This window comes from Rhinoderma darwinii, chromosome 1, assembly GCF_050947455.1.
Source record: "Rhinoderma darwinii isolate aRhiDar2 chromosome 1, aRhiDar2.hap1, whole genome shotgun sequence".
Taxonomy (NCBI): Eukaryota; Metazoa; Chordata; class Amphibia; order Anura; family Rhinodermatidae; genus Rhinoderma; species Rhinoderma darwinii.
In genome coordinates, this window is record NC_134687.1 from 275,065,421 (window position 1) to 275,092,156 (window position 26,736).

General features: G+C 45.7%; 1 protein-coding gene across 1 annotated transcript; it reads right to left on the minus strand.

Moving 5' to 3' along the window:
- Window positions 1-61: 61 nt before the first annotated feature.
- LOC142741205 (uncharacterized) lies at window positions 62-12,241 on the minus strand. Its single transcript, XM_075850598.1, has 4 exons — window positions 12,159-12,241; window positions 3,402-4,173; window positions 2,243-2,415; window positions 62-951 (listed from the first exon to the last, which is right to left on the minus strand). Exons 2-4 carry the CDS (start codon window positions 3,930-3,932, stop codon window positions 747-749), a joined length of 909 nt encoding a protein of 302 aa, XP_075706713.1. The 5' UTR covers window positions 3,933-4,173; window positions 12,159-12,241; the 3' UTR covers window positions 62-746.
- Window positions 12,242-26,736: the final 14,495 nt, after the last annotated feature.

Sequence of the window (26,736 nt, forward strand, 5' to 3'; positions counted from 1 at the left end):
GAACGAGCAAACGCTCAATCATCTGCTGGTCGTATCGTTTTAAAAAGTTAAATATTATCGTTGTCGGCAGCACATCTCCCTGTGTAACCAGGGAGACGCGCTGCCGACATGATAATCAGGTATGGGGATGAGCGATTGGAGTAACGACCGCTCGTACCCATCCATAGCTCCGTGTGACCGGAGCAAACGAGCACCGATCAACGATGTCTGGTTGATCGGCGCTCGCTCCACCGGCCGCTTATCGGCCAGTGTAAAAGGGCCTTTAGATGAGAAAATATTCAGCTATACATCTCCCTGATTTCTTATACCTCCTTCCTTTTTACCTCCAACATTTTTCTATAATGTAAAAACATTGTAATATAAAATACCATATGGTTGTGAGGACTTGCTCTGTGTAAAATTGTATTGAAAAGTAGTTGTCGTGCTATAAATACTGTAGTATATGAAGGCGGAATACAAGCCAAAGCGCGTAGACACCGAGAAAATTAAAACGATGCTTCTGAACAGGGGAATAAACCAGTGTTGATTCATGCATATTTACTAAAAAGGTAATTTACGCCTCTAATTTCAGGGATTCTGTTATCAATGTGAAAAGAGACAAAAAAAAGTGCAAAATATATTTATTTGATGCAAACTCTAACAAGACTAAGCAAATAATGCAAGTAATAAGATATACAATATGGGTTTCGCACATGCTTCCCACATTCCACACACTGTCCAAATTCATTCCTTGTTTATTAATATATTTATATGTAAGGATGGTTCCAGGGCAATAGGTGTGGTATGGCAAGGGACCGGCGTAACCGGGGATGAGGATTTTCCATGACTGGACAGATTTGAGTTGCACTGGAATGAGTATAAAGAGGGGAACAGCAGATGCAGAGTCTCTGGTGAAAACAAGGCAGATTGTAGAGAGGAAATTGAGATGGGTTTCCAAGAATAGATGACACCCTGTTAGAGAAGAAAAGTGGAAAATTTGTTCATAAAGAAAAAAGCTTAGAGGTGTAAGGAGCTACAATACTAGTCCCATAGAGGAACCGTAACTAGTTTAGTAATGTTTTTGGTGTATTTTGCGCCTCAGTGCTCTTCCAGGAAGACGGTCCCTGGATGAGACGGTCCATTCAGGGACCGTCTTCCTGGATGAGCGCTGAGGCGATGTGTTGAAGGACCCGCAGCTGGAAGTGTAAACACAGCGTGATTTCACGATTGAAGCTGAGGTCATGCTGTGCAGGGAAGGGGAGAAGCTGTATCACGCTGATTGGATAGCGTCATACAGACAACACAAGCACCACCCACAGAGAGAGATCAGTGCCACCTCCCCTTTGGCTAGTATAACATCATTTGCATAATTAGAAAAAAGCTCATAACTTTTGAAATCATAAACGTTTTGGGACACAATTTTCACTGGAATTATCAGTGTGACAGCGTCAGATTATTTAGGAGATTGGGCATTACTAAACATCCTCTTTTAAAGTGGGTCTGTCTGGTTACAGATTCCCTTCAATAACTGCCGTACAGCAACTCCAGCACTTTTAAAGGCTATGCATTTAGGCATGGTCCTCTCATGCATAGTTTTGGGGTTTTTTGTATGAATTTTGTTGAATTCTATATGTAATTCTATATGATAATAATAATAAATCCATTGTTAGGGTACATATTTCCTTCAATGACCATTTCTATGCAGCAAAAAAGGACTGGCTTGTAAATCGCTCTAAATGAGCTATTGTATGTCCCTGTCAGCCAATAATGTTATATGTTAGAGCAGCCTGTATGTACTGCTTTGTAGACAGGATACAAACTGCTGTAAACAACAGAGTGTATTCTGCTGATGGTTTTGAAGGGCAATTGCAAGGATAATAATACTGTACCAGGGAACTGCTGTTTATTCAATTCCCTAAAATATGCGCACAATATCTACTGTTCTTTCCGTCAGGGTTATAACACCATTATACTGAAGTTTACCAATCTTTGGCAAGTTTTTTATTTATTTTTTAATGCTTGAGTTACCTATTTCATAGGAAAAACCCACAGCTGCAGATTTTATTGTGTAACGTGTAATCATTCTAGAAGAATACTTTCATTACCTATAACAATGATTTCCATAACCGGCACATTCATTCTTATTTAAAAAAGTTTCATAGCCGACTGTAAACCATATGTAGGCATTGAAGAACATAACCAGTGTATTTGCTATAACAAACCCCACCCTCTTAAATTACTAAAACTGTTAGATTATATATACCTGCGAATTCGTCTCCTAGCCCTGCGGCGCTGATAATCTCCCCGAGAGAAGGCCTCTAGGTTAGCAGGGTGCACAGCCCAGTAATGTCCTTTTCCATTATCGCTCCGTCCAGCCTTAATAAAGCACTCGTTGAGAGAGAGATTATGGCGCACACTATTCCTCCAGCTCTTGTCCTGATGGCACATACATTAGATGTGGTTACCATAATGTTGTCATTTTGCATGCACTTCAGATACATTTTTTTTTATAGAATTGCTATTGTAATGATTTACCATTAGAAATTTGAAAAATGAAATTTATTGCATCAAAACATGCAGAACTTACCAACAATAAAAAGAGATAACAATTAAAGAGTTGTAGCAAAACACTATTGTACACCAAATCCAGTATAAATGAATACATCCAGAATGATTATAAGTGTACGCCTAGCGATTCCAACTACGCCCCTTGTACTAAAATGATCAGTTCTAATCCACGAAAACAAATGGAAAATTACTTCGCTCCAAACTGACACCACGCCATCCAAACTGATGATCTCCAGACAGATTTTAATAAGAGAATGAGCAGACTTCTAGGACCCTTCAGGCTGGTTTACATGGCCAGATATGTGCTCATAACGAGCGCCGATCGCTGATAATTACAGATCAATCGGCGCTCGTTTTACACAGGCTAATGTAAACTGTATGGGGACGAAAGATCGTTCATACAATCGCTCAGTCCCTATACAGTTTACATAATGTTGGTAGCACATCCCCCGTTTACAAGGGGAGATGTACTGCCGACATCGATGATTTTCAGAGCAGCATAATAGATCAAATCAGCCGCTGAACAAGCGTCTGCTCTTTCGACGGCTGATTGCTGCCCTTTTTACAAGGTAATGTGTAAATGGGCCTTTAGGCTGGGTTCACACTGTGTTTTTGTTGCGTTTTTAACATGCATTTTTTTGTTTTGGTAGATAAACTCCTATGTCTCTCCATGGGAGTTCATCAACCAAAACAAAATAAACCCATGTTAAAACCGCAACAAAAACACACAGTGTGAACCCAGGGCCAAGGCTTTACATCCAAAATAATTTGTCATTTGCAATATCTATCACATAATATTTTCAAAGATAAGGTCATAAAACTTGATCATTTATTTTGCAAGTACAACGTATTACCTGATTGTGGTAGTATGGGTAGGTGTCCATGATCCATTGGTATATGTCACTTAACTGCAGTCTCTTTTCAGGGGTGGACAAGATTGCTCTTGAAATCAGGGCTATGTATGATTGATTTGGTTTCTCAAGAAGACCATTCCTATCTTCTTGCTGATTGCTTTCAAGTGTACTAGTCTGTCTGAGTTTGTCTTTCAAGGTCATGTCCGTGATTTCAAGTTTTATCTGCTCGGGATTATTATTCGGGATGATTTTGGAAGGTATCTTTAGATTTTCTTGACTACTTTCAGAAGGATCTATCTTGTGTCCTGTTTTGTTGTCCTCGGTAACTTTGTTTTTCTCTTCTACTTGATGGTTTGTGACAGACTTCACCAACAAATCTGCAGGTAAATGAAGTACTTCTTCTGCTTTGCTTTGCATATTTTCCGTCAGGCTTTCTTTGTCATGGATATTTATCTCATTCTGCACTGTTGTCCACCCCATTAAGGAATCTATAAGAAAGGATGCTCCCAAGGTTTGGACAGCAGATGACATTCTGTGTCCCGTAAAATCAAACAAGACTGCGCCTTTGTTTAAATGTTAATCGTCCTCCTTAATTTATCTATTTTTATGTATTTCCAAAAGATTCTTTCTTTGACCTGGATCCCTCACACTTCACTCTCTCTCTCTCGCTGGGTAGCTTTGCTTTCTGCAATAGGCGCATATTACCAGTTCTGCTAATTGTCTCTGTTTATCCTTGGAGGATTTGTTATCTGTGAGGATTTACACCCTAATCCTGCAAATAACATGATTAATACACACGCCAAACACAAAACTACACATCAAACATGCTATACTATAAACACACAAAATACTTGGGCCAAAACAGGAGCAGACAAATGTCACACATCATTTAGTATCACTTAATGAGATATAAAATTCCAAGCTCGTCCAGGATGAGGATTTCTGCGTGTTATTTTGTCATTAAAGGGGTACATGTCATAAGACATTGATCGTGTTGGTTCAACCATTGGGACCCCCCTCTTATCCCGAGAACTAAGTTTAAAGTCCCGGTGGGCAATGAACGCACTTTCCAAAATGCCATTTTTATTTAAAAAGAAAATTGAATGCATTTGCTGGTGCTGCTCTCTTAGACCAGGACTAAAACTCTTTCAGATTTCATTCACAATGCAAAGATTCAAATCCTCATTCAAATTTGGGGAAAAATCCATGACAAATCCCACAGGTAATATGCAGATTTTGCAACAGATTTATAGGTCTTGTCCTCAGCAGAAAATTCCTTCTACATATAATACTATGCAGGGCCGGCCTTAGGTTGGTAACACCCTGTGCAGAATTTTCTTATGACACCCCCATCCGTCATAAGAATAAGGCATGCAGGGGGGTGTGGCTGGACGAGCTGGAGAGCAGACGTGATTGAAAGTGCTCTCCTGCAGCCTAGGCTAAAAAGGGACAGACCCGCAGCTTGAATGGGCAAAACTCGATCCAAAAAGACCCCAAGGGGTGCCCTGACACACGGGGGTGTAGATACCCCGATATCTACCTTTTTCTTGCCGCTGGCTGCCGGTGATTCGGGTTCGGACGGCGCTGTGACACCACCCTTGATGGATGCGTCGGCGCTGCCTGTGGAGCTCAGCCCTGAATGGCTCGCGCGGAGTGCGGGGAGGCAGATATCCCCAGAGGCGGAGGGCTCAACACAACGAGGACCCGGGGAGCTTGAGAGGAGTAACGGCCGGGAGAGGAGTGGAGGCCCTCTATTTGCTTCGGCCGGCACCTCCTGGAGGGTCCAAGATGGCGTCGGCCGGGACCGGAGTGAGACACCGCCTCTGATGGCGGCTACGGCGCTGTTGGTCGAGCGCAGCCCTTATGGCTGGGAGCTGGAAGGGGGGAGGACGAAGACCCAGGGGCCAGTGGAGCCAGCAGTGCAATGCCCCATTGTGCTGGGGAGGAGTGTCGGACGGGACAGACGAGGAGGTCCCTTACCTGATTCTGCCGACACTTCATGGCGGAGCCAAGATGGCGGCCGGGACAGGAGCACTGCAGTGGTGATGGAGGTTAGAGGCTTGTTCTCCCGGTCTTGCTGAAGATGAGGGCCTAGGTGATGGCAACCCGGTCGCAGATTTGGGGATGATCTTTGGCCAGCTGTCTGATCGGGGCTCAGGGAGAGTCTAAGGAAGAGGAGGGAGAGGAGTTCTCAGAAGATGGGGGGATCCCCCCGGAAATGTGCAGGCAGCAGAGAGTCAGGGGGGTTTTGGGAGAGAGGTCCTCCTCATTACCCCCGGGCGGTGGGAATCTGATGGGAGACCTGCCGTCCCCGGACCTGGCGGCCCAGACGCTTAGGGGTCATCCAGAGCTGCAGGCCTTGTTGGCGCTTCTCCCCTCCAAGAGTGACATGGATGTGATGGCGGCTGACCTGAAGGTGGCGTGGCGTCGTGATCTGCATGTGGTGCAATCTGAAGTGGCTGCCCTGCGAGCTAAGGTGGGGGATTTGGAATCATGGAAGGACTCTATGTCTGCAACTATTCAACAGCTTAAGGATGTACAGAGGGTTTCAGGCTCACAGCAGCGACAACTGCAAGGGCAGCTGGATGACCTGGAAAACAGGAACAGGCGAAACAACATACGCTTGAGAGGTCTGCCGGAAGCGACGAGAACCCCTGACTTAATTCCAACGTTGACAGGTATCTTCAACACCTTGCTTAACCGCCCAGTGGATACTTATATTGAGATAGATAGAGCACACAGGGCTTTGCGGCCTAAGAGCGCTGATTCTGCTAGACCACGCGATGTCATCTGTCGTATTCACGATTATAGCTTAAAGGAGAAGATTATGCAGAAGGAGAGATTGAAGAACGAGATTGATTTTGATGGTGCAAAGTTGCTTTTGTTCCCGGATTTAGCGAGACGCACACTGCGGCAGCGTGCGTTGATGCGCCCTCTGCTGTCCATTTTACAACGGGGGATATCGTATAGATGGGGATTTCCCTTTGCCTTGCATGTACGAGTGGAGGACAAGACTGTCTCACTGTATACACACGCTGAACTCCCAGGATTTCTGAGGGCCCTCGGTCTGCCTGTCCTTTCTTTGCCGGACTGGGAGACTTTTCAAGTGGACAGTGTGCAGGGGCCAGGAGGCCTACCACGTGGGAGACCCAGAGCTGGCAGGAGGGAGAGATCTGGATCGCCGTTGCAACAGAGACCGCGGTGGAGACAGAGAGCGTCCACGTCAGGGTATCGGGAGCGTTGAATTTATTGTATGCTTTTCTCTTAACCCCGTTGTGTTGCAGGTCATCGCTCGGACGGGGAATCTCTAAATTGCCATTCCCGTGAGTTTGTACGATACTAATTTGTTTTCCCATGTTAGGTTGTTGTAGGGATAGGGTTCGGTGTACTGTTGTGAGTTTTGCTATAGGGCGGGCGGTGCAGAACCGTAAGGGACTTATGTTAGGCTTTTATGTTCCCCGTAACTTGTTTGAGTCAGCATACTGTAGGTCTGTCCCTTAAAGTAGCTGGTTCAGAAGAAGGTGATAATAGAGGCTGAGGAGTTTAGTCCGACACACGTAATTTCTGTTATAGGTAGTGGTGTGCTGTTTGAAGGTAGTCTTCCGTGACCCCCACATAGGACTATTGCTGAGACTAGACTGGTTCTCTCCAGTGATTATAGGTGCTTAGAGGCACAACATAGTGTATTTGTCTTGATAGGATGTTTTGCTTGTCATCTGTTTACTTTTTCTTTTTTTTCTTTTTTCCTTTTATGCTTTTTATGCTATTTTATAGACATGCAATGTACTCATGGAGTGTTTGGAATGTACTCAATGTAACTGAAGGGATGGTGGGCACGGCGGCATCGGCTAGGGAACAAGAGTATTTTGTGATTAGTGGCATCATGGATCTCTTTGAGTTCATGGATAATGGCTGAGTTTACCATCTCATCCCTGAACATAAAGGGATTTAATGTTCCGGAGAAGAGGTCTCAGATCTTGTATGCTTCGCACAAACAGAGGATCCAGGTATTATGTGTTCAGGAAACCCATTTCTGGGCGGATCAGGTTCCGATAATTCGAAATAAATATTATCCGGTAGGCTATCATTGCAGTAACCCGCATGGTAAGACTAGGGGGGTGTCTATATTCCTGCATAAATCTTTTCAGGGTAGGGTGGTAGATACATATCTGGACCCTGAGGCACGGTTTATTTTTCTGAAATGTGAGGTAGGAGATCGCACAGTCACGGTAGCCAATATTTATGCTCCTAACACTAAGCAAGTTACTTTTTTCCTGAAAATGTTAGACGAGTTGGGCTCTTTTTCGTCGGGCGCGCCTATACTATGTGGGGATTTTAATTTGGCCATTAATCCTTTAATTGATACGTCCTCTGGGCGGACTTCCCTGGCGTACAATAAGTTGAATACATTGAGGAAGAGGCTCAGAGATATGTAGCTTTGCGATGCATGGCGCCTGACTCATCCGGACGATAGAGATTTCACCCTTTATTCATTTGCCCATACTTCCTACAGTAGGATAGACTACATCATGGTTCACCATAGTTTATTATCTTTTGTGGAGGAGACCTCCATAGGCAGTATGCTTCTATCTGACCACGCTCCGGTGTCTTGTGTACTGCACTTTTCACCGCAGCGTCGCAGAGAATTTACCTGGCGACTGAACGAGTCTTTGCTGAAGGATTCATTGTGTTTGACAGAACCGAAAAAAACAGTGGAGAATTTTCGGGAGGATCATACTAGGGATGAAACTGCTCCAGCGGTGAAATGGGAGGCTCTCAAATGTGTGCTTAGGGGGGCCCTCATCAAGCATGGTGCGCGCCTTAAGAGGGAGAGGGGGGCGAAGCTGGCGGCACTTCTAGTTCAGTTGCAGTCTCTAGAATCCCAGCATAAGCAGACGTTACAAGAACGTACACTTCGGCAACTGACTAAGACACGCTATGATATTCAACTCCTGCTGGATAGGAATAGTGATCGGCTCCGTCAGGTTTGTTCCCGCTATTATTATTATGAGTGGGGTAACAAGGCGGGGAGGGCGTTGGTGAGGGCAATGCGTGAGCGAGGGGCGACTTCCTTTATACCCTCTGTACGAACTGTGGAGGGGGAGTTGGCGTTTAAGATGGGGGAGTTGGCGTTTAAGATGGAGGATATAGCATCGGCCTTCTGTGAGTACTATTCCTCGATTTATAACCTGCCTTCTCCTACTATGGGTACGGTTCCTCCCGAACCACTTCTCTCTCCATCGGAGTATATTAGGGACACAGCGTTGCCTCGGTTGTCTCAAGATGAGGCTCTGGGCCTGGATTTACCATTCACTAGAGAGGAGTTAATGCAGGTTATTAAAACTTTACCAGTCAGGAAGAGGAGTTGGTACCGTCGTTGCAGGAGTCTTTTAATTCCCTTTCGGAGCAGGTGAGGTTCCCTGATTCCATTTTGCAGGCACATATCCCGGTCATCCCAAAAGAGGGTAGGGATCCGCAACAGTGTGCGCAGGGGCGTAGCTAGAGGCTCATGGGCCCCGATGCAAAAATTCTTACTGGGCCCCCCCCCCCCCCGCAAATTTCTCATGGCCGACGGTCCGCAGCTTTCAGCTGCATCGCTGGGTCTCCTAAGTGACCCAACAATGCAGCACTAGCAGCCGGGGGCGTCACACACCCTATTTACGGACGTAATTCGGGCGTTTTAGCATTGAATTACGTCCGAAAATGCGGCTCAAAAGCGTTGGCAAACATCTGCCCATTCATTTGAATGGGTCTTACGATGTTCTGTGCCGACGGTCATTTTTTTTTACGCGCCGCTGTCAAAAGGCGGCGCGTAAAAAAGACGCCCGCGTCAAAGAAGTGCCTGTCACTTCTTCAGACGTAAATGGAGCCGTTTTCCATGGACTCCATAGAAAAACAGCTCCAATTACGTCCGTAATGGACGCAGCAAAAGACGCCTGCACATGCCATTACGGCTGAAATTACGGTGCTGTTTTCTCCTGAAAACAGCACCGTAATTTCAGCCGTAACAGACGCTGCCGTGTGAACATACCCTCAGGGCTTAAAATGTCATGGGAAATAGCCCCAATACATGTGTGTCCGCCCCAAAAAAAGTGTGTATATGAGACAGCATAGCATATCTATAGCACTACGACCCTATAAACTATGGATAGGATTAGATACAGTGGCTCAGCAGACAGTATCACACATGATAGGATTAGATACAGTGGCTGAGCAGACTGTATCACACATGATAGGATTAGATACAGTGGCTGGGCAGACAGTATCACACATGATAGGATTAGATACAGTGGCTGAGCAGACAGTATCACACATGATAGGATTAGATACAGTGGCCCAGCAGACAGTATCACACATGATAGGATTAGATACAGTGGCTCAGCAGACAGTACCACACATGATAGGATTAGATACAGTGGCTCAGCAGACAGTATCACACATGATCGGATTAGATATAGGGCCCAGCAGACAGTATCACACATGATCGGATTAGATACAGGGACCAGCTCGCTGACATTGCGGCTCCAGCGCTGGACCCAGGACAGGTAAGAATAATAATTTTGCTTCTTTATGTGTTACAGATTATTTTTGTGTGTTTGTGTTTTTTTTACAGGTTCGGTTGCTGGACTTCGAATTCGAGGACTTCAATGACGGCGTTTTTTTTATTCTCAATAAAATGGTTAATGGGGGTTGTGTTTTTTTATTTCAATGAAATATTTTTTCTATGTGCTTGTATCTTTTTAAACTTTATTATCACCGCATTAGTAATGGCCGCTGGCTGATTGACAACCTCCATTACTAAGCCGGGGCTTAATGTTAGCCGGTGCAGAGGCTACACTAACCCCCATTATTACCCCGGTACCCACCGCCACCAGGAGCACTGGGAAGAGCCGGGTACGAACCAGTACCCGACCATCTGTAGTGACGGGCAGGCAACGGGGTGGCCACAGGCTGGTAGTATTAGGATGGGAAAGGCCAAAAACAGTGGCCCTTCCCACCCTTGTAATGCTGCTGCTGTGTTGCATCTGGCTGGTTATGAAAATTGGGGGGGACCCCACATCGTTCTTTCCAATAATTTATTTTTTTTTTTTAAATGACGTGGGGTCCCCCCCATTTTTCATAACCAGCCAGATACAATAAAGCAGCAGCAGCCTAGCATCACCAGGGTGGGATGGGCCACTGTTTTTGGCCTTTCCCCTCCTGATAATACGAGCCTGCGGCCACCCCAGTGGCCGACCATCACTACAGATGGTCAAGTACTGGATCGTACCCGGCTCTTCCCAGCACCCCTGGTGGCGGTGGGTACCGGGGTAATAAAGGGGGTTAGTGTTCGCCTCTGCACCGGCTAACACTAAGCCCCGCCTTAGCAATGGATGCTGTCAATCAGCCGGCGGCCATTACTAAGGCGGTAGTAATATAGTTTAAAAAAAAACACGAAGACATAGAAAAAATATTTTATTGAAATAAAAAAAAAATTAAACAACAACCCATTTTAACCATTTTATTGATAACAAAAAAAAAAGCCGTCATCGAAGTAGTCCTGGAATCCGCCGTAGTCCAACGACCGAACCTGTAAGAAAACACACAAAAAATTATTAGTAACACGTGTGTTAGGCTTAGATACAGGGCCCATGTGTGATACTGTCTGTGGGACCCTGTATCTAAGCCTACCACAACGTAGGCTTAGATACAGGGTCCAGCAGACAGTAATCTTATACAGTATAAGATTACTGTGTGCTGGGGCCCTGTATCTAAACCGACAGTGTGGTAGGCTTAGATACAGGGTCCCACAGACAGGATCACACATGGGCCATGTATCTAAGCCTACCATGTGATTGTCTTAGATACAGGGCCCAGCAAACAGGATCACACAATCTGTGATCCTGTCTCATGGGCCCTCTAAGCCTGCTACATCGTAGGCTTAAAGGGGTTGTCCAGTCCCTAAACATTGATGGCCTTTCCTCAGGATAGGCTATGAATAGCTGATGTGTCTGGGTCCGACTTCCGGGACTTTCCTGGTTCCGGATCGCAGCGGAGGTCCTGACGTCACAGCGCTATGTGCCGCGCACAACATCGAGAGGACAGAACTTCTGCCGTGGCTGAAGAGGAAGATAAGATTAGTTGCCCTGACTGGCGGGGTCCGACTCCCGGGACCCGCCAATCAGCTGTTTTGAAGGGGCCGCAGCACTCGTACGAGAGCTGCTTCCCCTTCATTTCACTACTCGCTCACACTGTGAATCGCCGACACCGATTCACAGTGTGACCGGAATGAAGGGGAGCAGCTCTCGTACGAGTGCTGCGGCCCCTTCAAAACAGCTGATTGGCGTGTCCCGGGAGTCGGACCCCGCCAGTCAGGGCAACTAATCTTACCTTCCTCTTCAGCCGCGGCAGAAGTTCTGTCCTCTTGATGTTGTGCGCGGTACATAGCGCTGTGACGTCAGGACCTCCGCTGCGATCCGGAACCAGGAAGGTAAGGTCAGTCTGTTACTATAGTAACAGGGGCCTGCGGCCCGAGTTACTATAGTAACTTTTTATTGATGTGGTGCGGGGGGCTGTGGGCCCCCCTAGCTTCGGGCCCGGTCGCAATTGCGACCCCTATAGCTACGCCAGTGTAGATATGAGATAGATAGATAGATAGATAGGATAGACTCTGTCTGTTATGCTAAACTGTCAGCCCTGAGGTGTGACTGCTCAGCATGACAGACATACATACACACAGTGAAGGGGTTAAGAGCTGGATTACTAGTTGCTACTTACATCTGCTGTGGGGTCAGCAGCTCGTAGTGCAGGGGAGCAGCAGACACGCACACCATCTTCTTGCTGTAGCCATTCCTTTCCCTCTGAACAGGTCACGAGAAAGAGGGAAACAGCAAGAAGTGAGCTGATTGGGTGGACAGTACAGTGGGCGGGGCTGGGTCTCGTAAGATGAGTGGATTCATCTATCATTCATTTTCCACCCTCTTGTTCCCCCTCCACGCAATGACTCTCTGACAGCTGAGCTGCCACCAATGCTTTAAGCTACATTACTGGGTCTCTTTTGTACCACAGCAGGGACCCAGCAATGTAGAGCAATCATTGCAGAGCTAGTGTGGTGAGGGGGGCCTGCGGGCCCCCCTAGCTACGGGGCCCGGTCACAGTTGCGACCGCTGCGACCCCTATAGCTACGCCACTGAGTGTGCGAGCTATAGGCCAATTTCTCTCATCAACACGGACGCAAAGATATATGCGAAGTTGATAGCGAATACACTGGCTGGGTTCCTGGGGTCCCTGATTCACCCGGATCAAGTGGGGTTTGTCCCAAGGCGCGAAGCAAGTGATAATACGCTGAAGACCTTCTCCTTGATTCATCATGTGACAAAGAGTATCATTCCATATATGCTTTTGTTGCTGGATGTGGAGAAGGCCTTTGATCGGGTGGATTGGGGGTTTCTGGAAGCGGCTCTAAGTCAGATAGGAGTGGGTCGGTTAATGTTGACGCGTATATTGTCCCTTTATAATCATCCCCAGGCAAGAATTCGGGTTAATGGTTCTCTTTCTGATCCATTTAAGATTGGGAATGGTACTAGACAGGGCTGCCCACTTTCACCCCTGCTATTCGCAGTGGTGATGGAACATCTTTTGGTAGCGGTGGAGGAATAATAATGACATAAGCGGTGTTCAGGTTGGTGATATGCATTTTAAGGTATCTGCGTTCGCTGATGACTTATTATTCTACAGGGTGGGCCATTTATATGGATACACCTAAATAAAATGGGAATGGTTGGTGTTATTAACTTCCTGTTTATGGCACATTAGTATATGGGAGGGGGGAAACTTTTCAAGCTGGGTGTTGACAATGGCGGCCATTTTGAAGTCGGCCATTTTGTATCCAACTTTAGTTTTTCCAATGGGAAGAGGGTCATGTGACACATCAAACTTATTGAGAATTTCACAAGAAAAACAATGAGTTATTTACAAGTTTCTGACCACTTATAAAATATGTTCAAAGTGCTGCCCATTGTGTTGGATTGTCAATGCAACCCTCTTCTCCCACTCTTCACACACTGATAGCAACACCGCAGAAGAAATGCTAGCACAGGCTTCCAGTATCCGTAGTTTCAGTTGCTGCACATCTCGTATCTTCATATCATAGACAATTGCCTTCAGATGACCCCAAAGATAAAAGTCTAAGGGGGTCAGATCGGGAGACCTAGGGGGCCATTCAACTGGCCCACGACGACCAATCCACTTTCCAGGAAACTGTTCATCTAGGAATGCTCGAGCAGCACTTTGAAAACATTTTATAAGTGGTCAGAAACTTGTAAATAACTCATGAAAGAATAAAGTAACGTTAAAACCAAGCACACCATTGTTTTTCTTCCCATTGAAAAAACGAAAGTTGGATACAAAATGGCCGACTTCAAAATGGCCACCATGGTCAACACCCAGCTTGAAAAGTTTCCCCCCTTCCATATACTAATGTGCCAGAAACAGGAAGTTAATATCACCAACCATTCCCATTTTATTTAGTTGTATCCATATAAATGGCCCACCCTGTATATTACCCAACCACACCTATCACTGCCGCCTCTGATGAAATCCATCAGGACGTATAGCTATTTTAGTAATTATAAGATGAATATATCTAAGAGCGAGGCCATGAATATTTCCTTGCCGGGGTCGGAAGCTCATCAGGTGCGTAGTAATTATTCTCTCATGGAAGTCGGGCTCGCTGAAATATTTAGGGGTGCAGATACCTGTGCATCTTGCGGATTCCTACTCTCTTAATTTCCTGCCTATTCTTCAAACTCTTAGAGCTGACTTGGCTAGGTGGGAAGCCAAGGATTTTTCTTGGTTGGGCAGAATAAGTGCTGTAAATATGAATATCCTGCCGCGTTTGATGTATCTCTTTCAGACAGTTCCGTGTGTACTGCCCGGGTTTTTTTTTCTTCAGTTAAATAAAGCACTGACTAGGTTTATTTGGCGAGGTAGACCGCCGAGGATCGTGAAGGCAACCCTCTTCAAGAGAAAGCGTAGTGGGGGACTGGGATTGCCTGACTGTCTGGCCTATTACTTCGCGGCGGTGAGTGCTCGAGTATTGGACTGGTTTCCCCAATGCGAACTCTAAGTTATGGGTGAGAATGGAGGACTTCTTGGCGCCGGTTCCTCTTACTGAACTTCCGTGGCTCCGGTGGCGGTACTCTAAGGGGAGGGAGAACGCTCTGCTCCCTTTGGTTGCGGGACAAGTGGTACTCACATATAAACGTTTCAGAGCTTTGGCAATAGTGATACCTGCCGATGGTCCGATGGTGGCGATATCCCATAATGTGGATTTTCCCCCTGGGATACAGCCCACATTCTTGGCCTGTACGTCCAGACCTTCGCCTCTGACTTTTCGCCATGTTCTGACGAGTCGGGGTTTGAAGTCTTTTGAGGCGCTTGTCCCGGAGCTGGAGAGATCACCGGTTGGGCGGTGGGACTTTTTGAGGATGCAACATTTCTACACTGCTAATAAGACGAGGCTGTCTTTGCATAGGGACCTGACACCGCTGGAGCAGTTATGTGTCGCTTCTTCTCCCCCAGTGAATAAAGGAACGGGGAGTGGGAAAAGTAGTGTGTTACATCAATGTTAAAAATAAAAAATACTTTATTGAATAATTATTAAAAACAATGTTAGATGAAAAAAATTTTGACGTTGTGCCAAAGTCCCCTAGATTGGCACACTGAGACAATATTATGTCTAAATTAATTGCTTCGTTTTATTAAAGATATATGTGTCTAGCCTCCCCCTGTGTATATGCGAGGAGGCTCTGCAATAGTCCCTGATCCAGAGATTAAAGTGTTAATTATTAGCAGATCAGGCTGCCGAAGTCAGTCACATACACATGGGAAGGGCTGAGAGGAGGTGAGCCGCGGTCAGCTGTTTGAGTGTGCTCGCAACTCAAGCATAGCTCAGCTCCGTCCCTCCATGTATTGTGACCGAGTCTGCAGCCCAACATGCGGTATTGACGTGCTTAAGTCCCTGACCAGGGCAGATATTCTGCCAGATAAATGATTCAATCAAATTGTTATTTGAACAGTACGGAGCAATGTGTGACCATCTAACATTGTGATGATTTTAAAAGACACCCGACGCGCGTTTCGCCGGTACTTCCGGCTTCTTCTCTCAACCCTTCCCATGTGTATGTGACTGACCTCGGCAGCCTTATCTGCACAAAGTAAACACACCTCGATTTAGTGATACAACTGCCTGACAGGCAGAATACTAATGGTTACGTGGGACTGGAGATCACTGTGTGAGCACACTATCTGATCAGTTACTCCTCCTGCAGAGTTGTCCTCACGGAGCAGTTACAGCTCTGCTATGTCAAGCTTATACATAGAGGACTAGCTAGCACGCAACAGTCTCAACTCTGCTGTGCCGTGTCTACTTGCATGGGACACATGCACATACAACCCATATGGTTGTATTGATGCAGGGATTTCTCCACCGCAGGGCTTTAATTACAGCCCGTTGGAGGAACCTTTAGTGTCATATGCAGGTTGACTGTCTCGTCATTGATACTGAGGGGGACAGCCATTTGCTAATAATTAACACTTTAATCTCTGGATCAGGGACTATTGCAGAGCCTCCTCGCATATACACAGGGGGAGGCTAGACACATATATCTTTAATAAAACGAAGCAATTAATTTAGACATAATATTGTCTCAGTGTGCCAATCTAGGGGACTTTGGCACAACGTCAAAATTTTTTTCATCTAACATTGTTTTTAATAATTATTCAATAAAGTATTTTTTATTTTTAACATTGATGTAACACACTACTTTTCCCACTCCCCGTTCCTTTGTTCATATATCGATAATTGGTGGTGTACACCTAGTGTGAATTACTCCAACATATTATATATAAAATTGTAAGAGGGTAATACCTATCTAAATATATCACATTTCTCCCCCAGTGAGAATGATCTCCCTCATTTATAATTTTTTACAGGACTTAAGTAATGATATTCCGCCTTCCTTAGTGAAGGAGTGGGAGCTTACCTCGCCTCCGTCACCGGCTGACTGGTCGAAAGCCTTTGCTTTGTGCCATAGATTCTCGATCTCGTGTAAGGCCCAGGAAACGAATTATAAGATACTTTTGCGGTGGTATAGGGTTCCAGCATTGCTTCACTCCTTTTATCCGGTGGTACCTGACGAATGTTGGCGTTGTAGCAGGGCGGGTGGAACGATGTTACACATCTGGTGGGGGTGCCCTTTAATCAATGCATTCTGGTCTACTGTAGTGGACCTGATACAGAAAATCACAGGTCAGGTGCTTCCCAATACCCCGGAGGTGTTGCTACTTTCCATGCTCCCCGGAGCGGTCAAAAGATACACGAAACCCCTGATTAGTTTCCTGTTGATCGCAGCACGCACGGTTATTCCAAGGCTATGGAAGACCAGTAGTGTGCCAACCATAACTTAATGGTTCCAGGAGATATTGCATCTGCAGAGAATGGAGGAGGCAACGCAGGCCCATCATGGGAATTCAGGGTCTGGGGGATTGGTCTGGCAGGGATGGAGGGAGTTTTGTGAGTCGGACGATTATTACTTTATGCATAGGTCCCATGGGGTATGTAAGATAGGGGGGAATTGGCTTGGTCTGTCCTGGTAGCTGGTGTGTGGGTTCTCTGGTTCTGCCTGCTTCTTTTATCCTCTCTGCGATGCAAAGGGTGGTATCACCTCTTTATGAGGTGTAAGTGGATCTGATGCCGTTTGTCATGGTGCCCACTGTCCTGGACGCACTATCAGTATTACTTAAAGTGTATTGCTGTGTATTCCTGATATTCATGTATTCTGTCCACCATATTACCTTCTCTTCTGCTGGAACAGAAGACTGTGGTGCATTGTGCTTGGAAGTGTTATATGCATAATATTTTTATTTTATTTTTATTTTTATTTTGCTTTTGTTTTCTTTCTGTTTCCACTTGCCGCATATGTATGATGGATGCGTATATTTTCTATTTTGATGTAAAACACTTTTTCTTATCTAAAAATAAATAAAAAAAGAATGATAAAAAAAAATAAAAAGAATAAGGCATGCAAATATATTCTTCCTTTGTGACTGCTGCACGTTCAATTCTAATGCAAAAAGGGTGAAATGGGACCCCCTCTTCTACCAAACTGTATATATCATAAAGGGGTATTTTGATCGGTCAGACCCCCACAGGCCATCATCAGACATTAAGGGGCAGATTTACTAAGACAGACCAGTCTTAGCTATCTACTCCGCTGGAGTGAGATGTGACAGATTTATTCAGAGGCGCATGGGGGTGTATGAGAGCTTGTTTTTTGCAGGACAAGTCATATTTTTAAATGACATCATTTTGGGGTACATATAATTTACTGATTAAAGAGGCTCTGTCACCACATTATAACTGGCCTATCTTCTACATAATGTGATCTGCGCTGTAATGTAGATTACAGCAGTGTTTTTTACTTAGAAAAACTATCAATTTTGACGGAGTTATGACCTATTTTAGATTTATGCTAATTACTTTCTTAATAGACAACTGGGCGTGTTTTTACTTTTTGACCAAGTGGGCGTTGTGGAGAGAAGTGTATGACGCTGACCAATCAGTGACCAATCAGCGTCATACACTTCTCCCCATTCATTTACTCTGCACATAGTGATCCTGCGTTGTTCACTATGTGCTGTCACATACTCACACATTAACGTTATGGTAACATTTGTCACTAATAGGGGTGTGCTGGGTCTAGTTAGACCAGTCACATGATCACCGGGACCAATAGAGACAGCGGCGCTGCCGCTGCCTATATTCATATACACAGCATTTATTGAGCACTGTGTAGAAGAGATCAGAGAAGATAGAAGCAGCGAAAGCTGCTTCTATCTTCTCCTCAGAGTTCCCGGCAGTCACTGACTTCCGGAGACCCGACATTCAGCTGCCCGATCGCTCGGGCAGCAAGTTAAAACCCGCGCCATAAATAGTCCATACGTCCCAACCGTCCCGATTTCGGCGGGACAGTCCCGGTTTCTCACCGCTGTCCCACTGTCCCGGCTGGTCTTCAAAATGTCCCGCTGGGCGCTGCATCAAAACAGCTGATCGCTGCTGACTGCAGCAGCGATCAGAAGAAGGCAGGAGTCTTGCGGCGGTATTCTCACTGGGATTGATGCCGGCCCTTGAGTGGACCAGATCAGTCACCTGACCTGTCATCTGGCCTCACCGGTCAGGTGACTGGACTGGTCCACTCCCGGCTGGCATCAACACCAGTGAGAACGCCGCTGCAAGACTCCTGCCTTCTTCTGACGGTGAGTGAAAGCAGAGTGCATGTGAGGAGGAGGAGGGTCGTTTTTTTCTCCCTGTAGGAGTCGGAATCCCCAATCCCCGGCCGGGGATTGGGGATTCCGCTACAGGAGAAGTGAGTGACTACAATGTCCATATATGGACACAGTGACGTCACTCACTTCTGAAGCGGAATCCCCGACCCTATGCCCGGGGATTCCGCTACAGGAGAAGTGATTGACTACACGGTCCATATATGGATACAGTGACGTCACTCACTTCTGAAGCGTAATCCCCGACCCTGTGGCCGAGGATTCCGCTACAGAAGAAGTGAGTGACCAAACTGTCCATATATGGACACAGTGACGTCACTCACTTCTGAAGCGGAATCCCCGACCCTATGGACATTGAAGTCAGTGACTTCTCCTGGAAGGGAGGGGGATGGGTGCAACTTACAGGGGGCTGTGTTGCATTACCTACAGGGGACTTGGTGGCATTACCTACAGGGGGCTGGGTGGCATTACCTGCAGGGGGCTGGGTGGCATTACCTACAGGGGGCTGGGTGGCAGTACCTGCAGGGGGCTGGGTGGCAGTACCTGCAGGGGGCTGGGTGGCATTACATACAGGGTGCTGGGTGGCATTACCTGCTGGGGGCTGGGTGGCATTACCTGCAGAGGGATGGGTGGCATTACCTACAGGGTGCTGGGTGGCATTACCTGCTGGGGGATGGGTGGCATTACCTGCCGGGGGCTGGGTGGCATTACCTACAGGGGGCTGGGTGGCATTACTTGCCGGGGGCTGGGTGGCATTACCTGCCGAGGGCTGGGTGGCATTACCTGCAGAGGGCTGAGTGGCATTACATACAGGGGGCTGGGTGGCATTACCTGCATAGAGCTGGGTGGCATTACCTACAGGGGGCTGGGTGGCATTACATACAGAGGGCTGCGTGGCATTACCTGCAGGGGTCTGGGTGGCATTACCTGCAGGGGGCTGGGTGGCATTACCTTCAGGGGACTGGGTGGCATTACATACAGGGAGCTGGGTGGCATTACATGCAGGGGGCTGGGTGGCATTACCTGCAGGGGGCTAGGTGGCATTACCTACAGGGGACTGGGTGGCATTACCTACCAGGGGGGCTGTGGCATTATCTACAGAGGGAAGTGTGTGGCAACAAATTTAAATGAAATTCATCCGATTTTAAAATGGACAGGGAAAAAAACGGATGCAAAACCGGTCAAAATCGGCCGTTAAAAACGGCAACACGGCCCCGAACGGAAACTATGCAAAACGGCCAGGAAAAATGGCCCAAAACGGCCGTTTTTATCGGCCGATACTCGGACCCTGTCGTGTGAATAAGGCCTAAGGGGCTGTGTGTTGCGCTACCTACAGGGGGGCTGTGTCTGGAGCTATCTACAGGGGGGCTGTGTCTGGAGCTATCTACATGGGGGCTGTATCTGGCGCTATGTACAGGAGGGCTGTATTGAGCTATCTACAGGGGGGCTGTATCTGGAACTATCTACAGGGGGGCTGTATCTGGAACTATCTACAGGGGGGCTGTGTGTGGAGCTATCTACAGGGGGCTGTATCTGGAACTATCTACAGGGGGGCTGTGTGTCGCGCTATCTACAGGGGGGCTGTGTGTGGCACTATGTACAGGGGGGCTGTATCTGGAGCTATCTACAGGGGGGCTGTATGTGGAGCTATGTACAGGGGGCTGTATCTGGCGCTATCTACAGGGGGGCTGTGTTTGGCGCTATCTACAGGGGGACTGTGTGTGGCACTATGTACAGGGGGGCTGTATCTGGCGCTATGTACAGGGGGGCTGTATCTGGAGCTATCTACAGGGGGGCTGTGTGTGGCACTATCTAGAGGGGGGCTGTGTGTGGAGCGATCTACAGGGGGGCTCTGGTGGATGATTTTTCCATTGACCGGTAGCAGAGTTACACAACTGGAAAAAAAAAAATCACCATCATGTAACTCTGCTACCTGTCAATTGAAAAGTCATCAACCACAGGATCTCCCTCTGGACTTTCATTGTTCTCAGCCGTTTGGTTTGTCCTGCAGCAGCTGCCGCCGTGATGAGCAAATGTTATACCCAAGATAGGAAAAGTAACACAAAGACGATATAACCGGATCCATAGTATCTATATCTATGATATCCAGACAGTCTAGAGATCCGCAGTGAGAATGTGCATGTGTTATTTGCAGTAGGATCTGGCCGCGATTTGTTGTGTTTATGCCGGATATTGGGCGTGGTTAAGGGCGTGGCTTAAAATGTCCCTCTTTTCCGAATTCAAAAGTTGGGAGGTATGATAGTCTATGGCGTGGGTTTTAAGGACTCTGACCGCCGGTCGTAAATACACAGCCAGCATTCGGTAACCGGTTAAATAGAAATGTGAATATGTAATTTTAGGTGATGTTTTTTTACATCTGGTGCATACCACTGGGTAAACACACCTAAATATATATCTCCAGACTTCAGCGATACCAAATACATGGGCATTTCTTAATTTCTTACACTCTGGGTGCAAGGCGGAGCTTACAACTGGCTTTTGGAGAGAAAATTTTCCCACGCTGATTCCATAGCAATCTTTGTGCATGCGACCAGTGTCATGGCCAAAGTCGTCGTGTAGCCCCAGCCTAGGACAGAATAATACATCTATATACATACATGATATGAAAGATATAGATAAAGAGATAGGTAGAGAGAAATAATAATAATCTTTTTGTATAACACAAAAAAATAATCGCAATTTAGATAGATATATAAAGATATTATAATCACCTATATATCTCCTATCTATCAATCTATCTCCCATATCTATCTACTCTATCTAATTTATATTGATATATATTATCGTTTTAGGCTGGGGCTACATGGCGACTTTGGCCGCGACACAGGTCGCACGGCCAAAGATTACTATGTTCTGTAGCCTACATTGCAAGTAATGACAGTGAAAGTGGCCGCGGTAATTTTACTTGCAATGTAGGCTACTGTGTTGTGGCCAAAGTCGTCATGCAACCCCAGCCTAGAACTATACTATATATCGATAGATAGATAGATAGATAGATAGATAGATAGATAGATAGATAGATAGATAGATAGATAGATATGCTGAAAGACAAGGCGTTAAAACCTTCTATGCCATCAGAAGAAACCTGTACCTTCCTTATAATCCTCGGCAGCACAATACAATTATTCATGCCTCCTGCTGACTAGGACAGAAGAATAAAACACATGAGTGGTTAATCAATTATTCAGTACACTTTAGGCCTTATTCACATGGACATGTCCTTTTTGCACGCGCAAAAAACGCTGCGTTTTGCTCGCGCAAAAGGTCCGTGTGTTATCAGCATATGATTTTCGCGCATCCGGCATCATGATGACACTCTGGTTTTATGTTTACAAACAGAAAAGCACGTGGTGCATTCATTCAGTTTTTACTACTGTAGTGCTTCCGTGTGCCGAGCGCAATTTGTATGCATCTATTGACTTCAATGGGTGCGTGCAGTGCGAAACACGGGCGATTATAGGACATGTCATAAGTTTCACGCAGCGTATGTGACTGACAGTCTGAACGGCCCCATTCATTAACATAGGTCCGTGCGACGCGCGTGACAATCACGCGCGATGCACGGACATATTACTCGTCCGTGTGAATAAGGCCTAACCAGCATAGCTAGGGTATATAGTAAGGGCTGAGCCACTAACCACTTGTGTTTTTTTCTTCTGTCCTACAGGACAGTGTGTTTTATTTGTTACAGGAATTATACCTTCTGCTCCCGGCTTTTGAGCTTGCGCTTTATTAAGCCGAGGTTTATCAGCTGTGGATACTCTGGGGGTGTTTCTCTTAATTATCCTAGTGTGTTTAAGGCGTCTGCCTAGCCCATAGGCCGATTCCCTGTGGATCCGTCCTCCATGCTGCAACACGCCTTGTTCCTGCCTCACCTCCCAGGCCCGGCAGTTGCCTCCGTTTGGGGGCGGAGTCTCATCTCCCTGCGCTCCTATTGACTATGCTGTTATGATGAACAGTTAGTTCTGCCAACGGCATGAGTGCCGTTCTGCGCATGTGCAAAATGTTGTGAAGTCTCGCGTTACCTTCCTGGATAAAAGGGCGCCAGTTTAAGATGTCAGTGCAGCACTTTGCCAGGCAGCCACTCTTTAAAGCAGTTAAGGGAAGCATTTTTCTAGCCTAGGGCTCTGACTGATGCGCTCTTTATATATAGAGCTTTTGTAAACCATGATAGGATCCCTAATGTTTCCCATCTATCGCTTTTAGATGTCTAGTCGCCCTAAAAAAAAAACGTAAAATCAGACACAGACAATGTGTTAAATGCCTACAGCAGTTACCTGATGATGTAGAGTTTGACTTATGCTCCAGCTGCACTTCTCCAGAGGATCCCTCCTTTGGCTCAAAAGCAAAACTATTTTTTTCATGGTTTAAAACCAATTTATCTCAAGCCTTCCCGGAAATAACATCTTCACATAAAAATAGAGGTTCTCAGAGCGTGAGGGTATGTTCACACCGCAGCGTCCGTAACGGCTGAAATTAGTGGACTGTTTTCAGGAGAAAACAGCACCGTAATTTCAGCCGTAATGGCATGTTGAGGCGCTTTTTGCTGCGTCCATTACGGACGTTAAATGGAGCTGGTTTTCCATGGAAAATGGCCCCATTTACGTCTGAAGAAGTGACAGGCACTTCTTTGACGCGAGCGTATTTTTTACGCCCCGCCTTTTGACAGCGGGGCGTAAAAAAATGACCGTGTGCACAGAACATCGTAAGACCCATTCTAATGAATGGGCAGATGTTTGCCAACGCTATCGAGCCGCATTTTCGGACGTAAATCGAGGCGTAAAACGCCCGAATTACGTCCGTAAATAAGCCGTGTGAACATACCCTAACAAGGAGAATTTCCTCTTCAGACTAGTCTCCTGGACCATCTGCCCCACGGTCTGAGGGAGAATTATTATCTGAAGACTCAGATGGCTCCACAGGAGAAGACTGACATCTTTTTCATAAAGATTGGGTTAGTTCTCTGGTAAAGATGGCGAAAAAGACCATAGAAACAGATGATCTCAGGAGTTCAGTTCAAAGTAGGAGAGACTTGTATTTTCCCAAAAAGAAAGCAGTACTCCCTCACCATCCCATTCTAGATGATCTCTTAAAATCAGATTGGAAGAAACCAGTGAAAAGTGCAGATCCAGGGGCTAGGTTCAAATCTGTCTATTTATTAGATCCAAGTATATCTCAGGAATGGCAGAATCCTCCTAAAGTGGATTTAGCTGTTGCCCGCTTATCAATGAGATCTATTTTTCCTTCTGACCAGTCATCACTTTTGAAGGATCAAATGGATCGCAATGCAGATGCTGTCCTTAAAAAGTCTTATATAGCCTCCTCCTCAGTCTGTAAAGTTTCCCTGGCTTCGGTCTCAGTTGCCAGAACCTTACGTATTCTACTTAACCAATTTACTAAAGATCTCAAAGAAGGGGTCCCTAGGGATGTCATTTCCACGTCTATTCCTGAGATGAAGTTAACTCTGATTTCCTTATTGCTACTTAAATTGGCATCTAAAAACCTAGCCTTCAACGACGCGACAAGAGCACTCCGACTGAAACAATGGTCGAGGCACATACTGTCCAAAAATAATTTTTGCTCTCTCCCATTTTAACCTGACTGATGGTTTGGGCCACAACTAAATACAATTTTAGAATCTGTAACCGAAGATAAGGGTGCCTTTTTTCCTCAGGTTAAGAAAACCAAACAGTGCAATTTTCACCCTCAAAGGAGATCTTCCCCTAAGTTCAGAAGAAACTACAGACCCTTTGACAGGCAAAGAAAATTCCAATCTAAAACAGGATATAGAGACCCCTGGGTTCAGGAGGAAGAACTTCAATGATTCCTCCCAAAATTCCCAATTATGATGCCATAACTCAACCTCCTCATGTGGGCGCAAGACTTTTAATATTCTCCAGCGTCTGGGAGAAAACTACTTCGGACTCCTGGGTGCTTTCCGGTGTCCAAAAAGGATATTCTCTGGAAATAATCTCCTCTCCTCCAGAGAGGTTTCTACTGAATTCTCCAAAAGATCTGTTCTCCACATTTTGCAGGAATTTATTGTAAAAAGAGCTCTATAAGAGCTTCCTCAAAGAGGCCTGGGGGTATATTCAAAGGTATTTGCTGTTCCGAAGCCAAATCATCAGTGGAGGCTTATCATAGACCTTACCTATCTAACCAAATTTCTTCTAAAGAAAAAATTCAAGATGAACTGTGTGATGGAATGGGTGGACAAATTGCTGGGAGGGGCTGGTGATGATCCAGCTGTCGTGGTCCATGTGCGTACCAACGACAGAATAAATGGTAGGTGGAGGAGCCTTAAGAATAATTTTAAAGAACTAGGCTACAAGCTGAAGGGAATGACCTCCAAGGTTGTATTCTCAGGAATACTGCCTGTGCCATGTGCATCACAGGAAAGACAGCGGGAGCTTAGGGAGTTATATGCATGGCTGAAGTCTTGGTGTAGAGGAGAAGGCTTTGGGTTCCTAGAGCACTGGGCTGACTTTTCATTGGTGTACAAGCTGTATTCTGCAGATGATTTGCACCTAAATGGAAGGGGGTCTGCTGTGCTGGGGGAGAGAATTCTAGCTGGGGTGGCGGGGTATTTAAACTAGGGCTGAGGAGGGAGGCCAATGTAGAAAATAAAGCGGTAGTCAGGTTAGAGAGGGGTCAGACTATATTGGGGGGGGGGGGGAGAAACAGAGTGTGGGGAGAGGACTAGGCAACAAGATAAGGAGATCCTTTCGTTACAAAACAGCAGTGAAAATAAAAAAGCCCAAATGCTGTCAAATAATCACATTTCTGAGGCAAGTTAAAGTGTATGTTCACAAATGACAGAAGTCTAGTAAGCAAAATGGGGGAGCTGAAGGCCTTGGTACTGGAAGAAAATATAGATATAGTTGGTGTTCCTGAAACATGGCTAGACTCTTCTCATGACTGGGCTGTATATCTACAGGGTTTTACACTTTTTCGGAAAGACAGGACAAATAGGAAAGGTGGTGGTGTATGTCTGTATGTGAGAAGCGATATGAAGGCGAGTGTGAAAGAGACATTAGAGGGTGAAGATTGAGAGGAGGTTGAAACCTTGTGGGTGGAATTACAAAGGGAGGTAAACACTGAAAAAATTACTTTTGGTGTAATCTATAGACCCCCCAATATAACTGAGGAGATGGAAGTTCAGCTATATAAACAGATGGAGCGGGCTGCACAGGCGGGTACTGTCGTAATAATGGGAGATTTTAATTACCGGGATATTAATTGGTGTCATGGTTCGGCTTCAACTGCAAAGGGGAGACATTTCCTCAACCTGTTGCAGGAAAATTTTATGGGCCAGTTTGTGGAAGACCCGACTAGAGGTGAAGCTATGTTGGATCTGGTCATTTCTAATAATGCAGAGCTTGTTGGGAATGTCAATGTTCGTGAAAACCTCGGTAACAGTGATCATAATATAGTTATATTTTACCTATACTGTAAAAAACAAACACAGGCTGATGAGGGCCTGCAATTCAGGATATAGACTGGGAAGAACTAATGTCAAATAATGGTACAAATGATAAATGGGAGATTTTCAAATCTACTTTGGGTAATTATACTGCAAAATTTATTTCTATAGGTAACAAGTATAAATGACTAAAATTAAACCCCACATGGCTTACACCTTCTGTAAAAAAAAGGGCAATACATGACAAAAAAAGGGCATTTGAAAAATACAAATCTGAGGGTACAGCTGTAGCCTTTGTAAAATATAAAGAGCTTAATAAAATCTGTAAAAAGGTAATAAAATCAGCAAAAATACAAAATGAAAAGCAGGTGGCCAAGGATAGTAAAACAAATCCCAAAAAATTCTTCCAGCATATAAATGCAAAAAAGCCAAGGTCTGAACATGTAGGACCCCTAGATAGTGGTAATGGGGAGTTGGTCACAGGGGATCAAGAGAAGGCAGAGTTACTAAATGGGTTCTTCCGCTCTGTATACACCGTGTTCCAAATTATTATGCACATTGGATTTA

Coding starts and splice junctions, on each gene's coding strand:
- LOC142741205 (XM_075850598.1), bottom strand. CDS start 3,932: ATGTCATCTGCTGTCCAAACCTTGGGAGCATCCTTTCTTATAGATTCC. Junction 2,416..3,401: donor ACCCATACTACCACAATCAG/GTAATACGTTGT, acceptor ATGTGCCATCAG/GACAAGAGCTGGAGGAATAG. Junction 952..2,242: donor GCTAGGAGACGAATTCGCAG/GTATATATAATC, acceptor CTTCTCTAACAG/GGTGTCATCTATTCTTGGAA.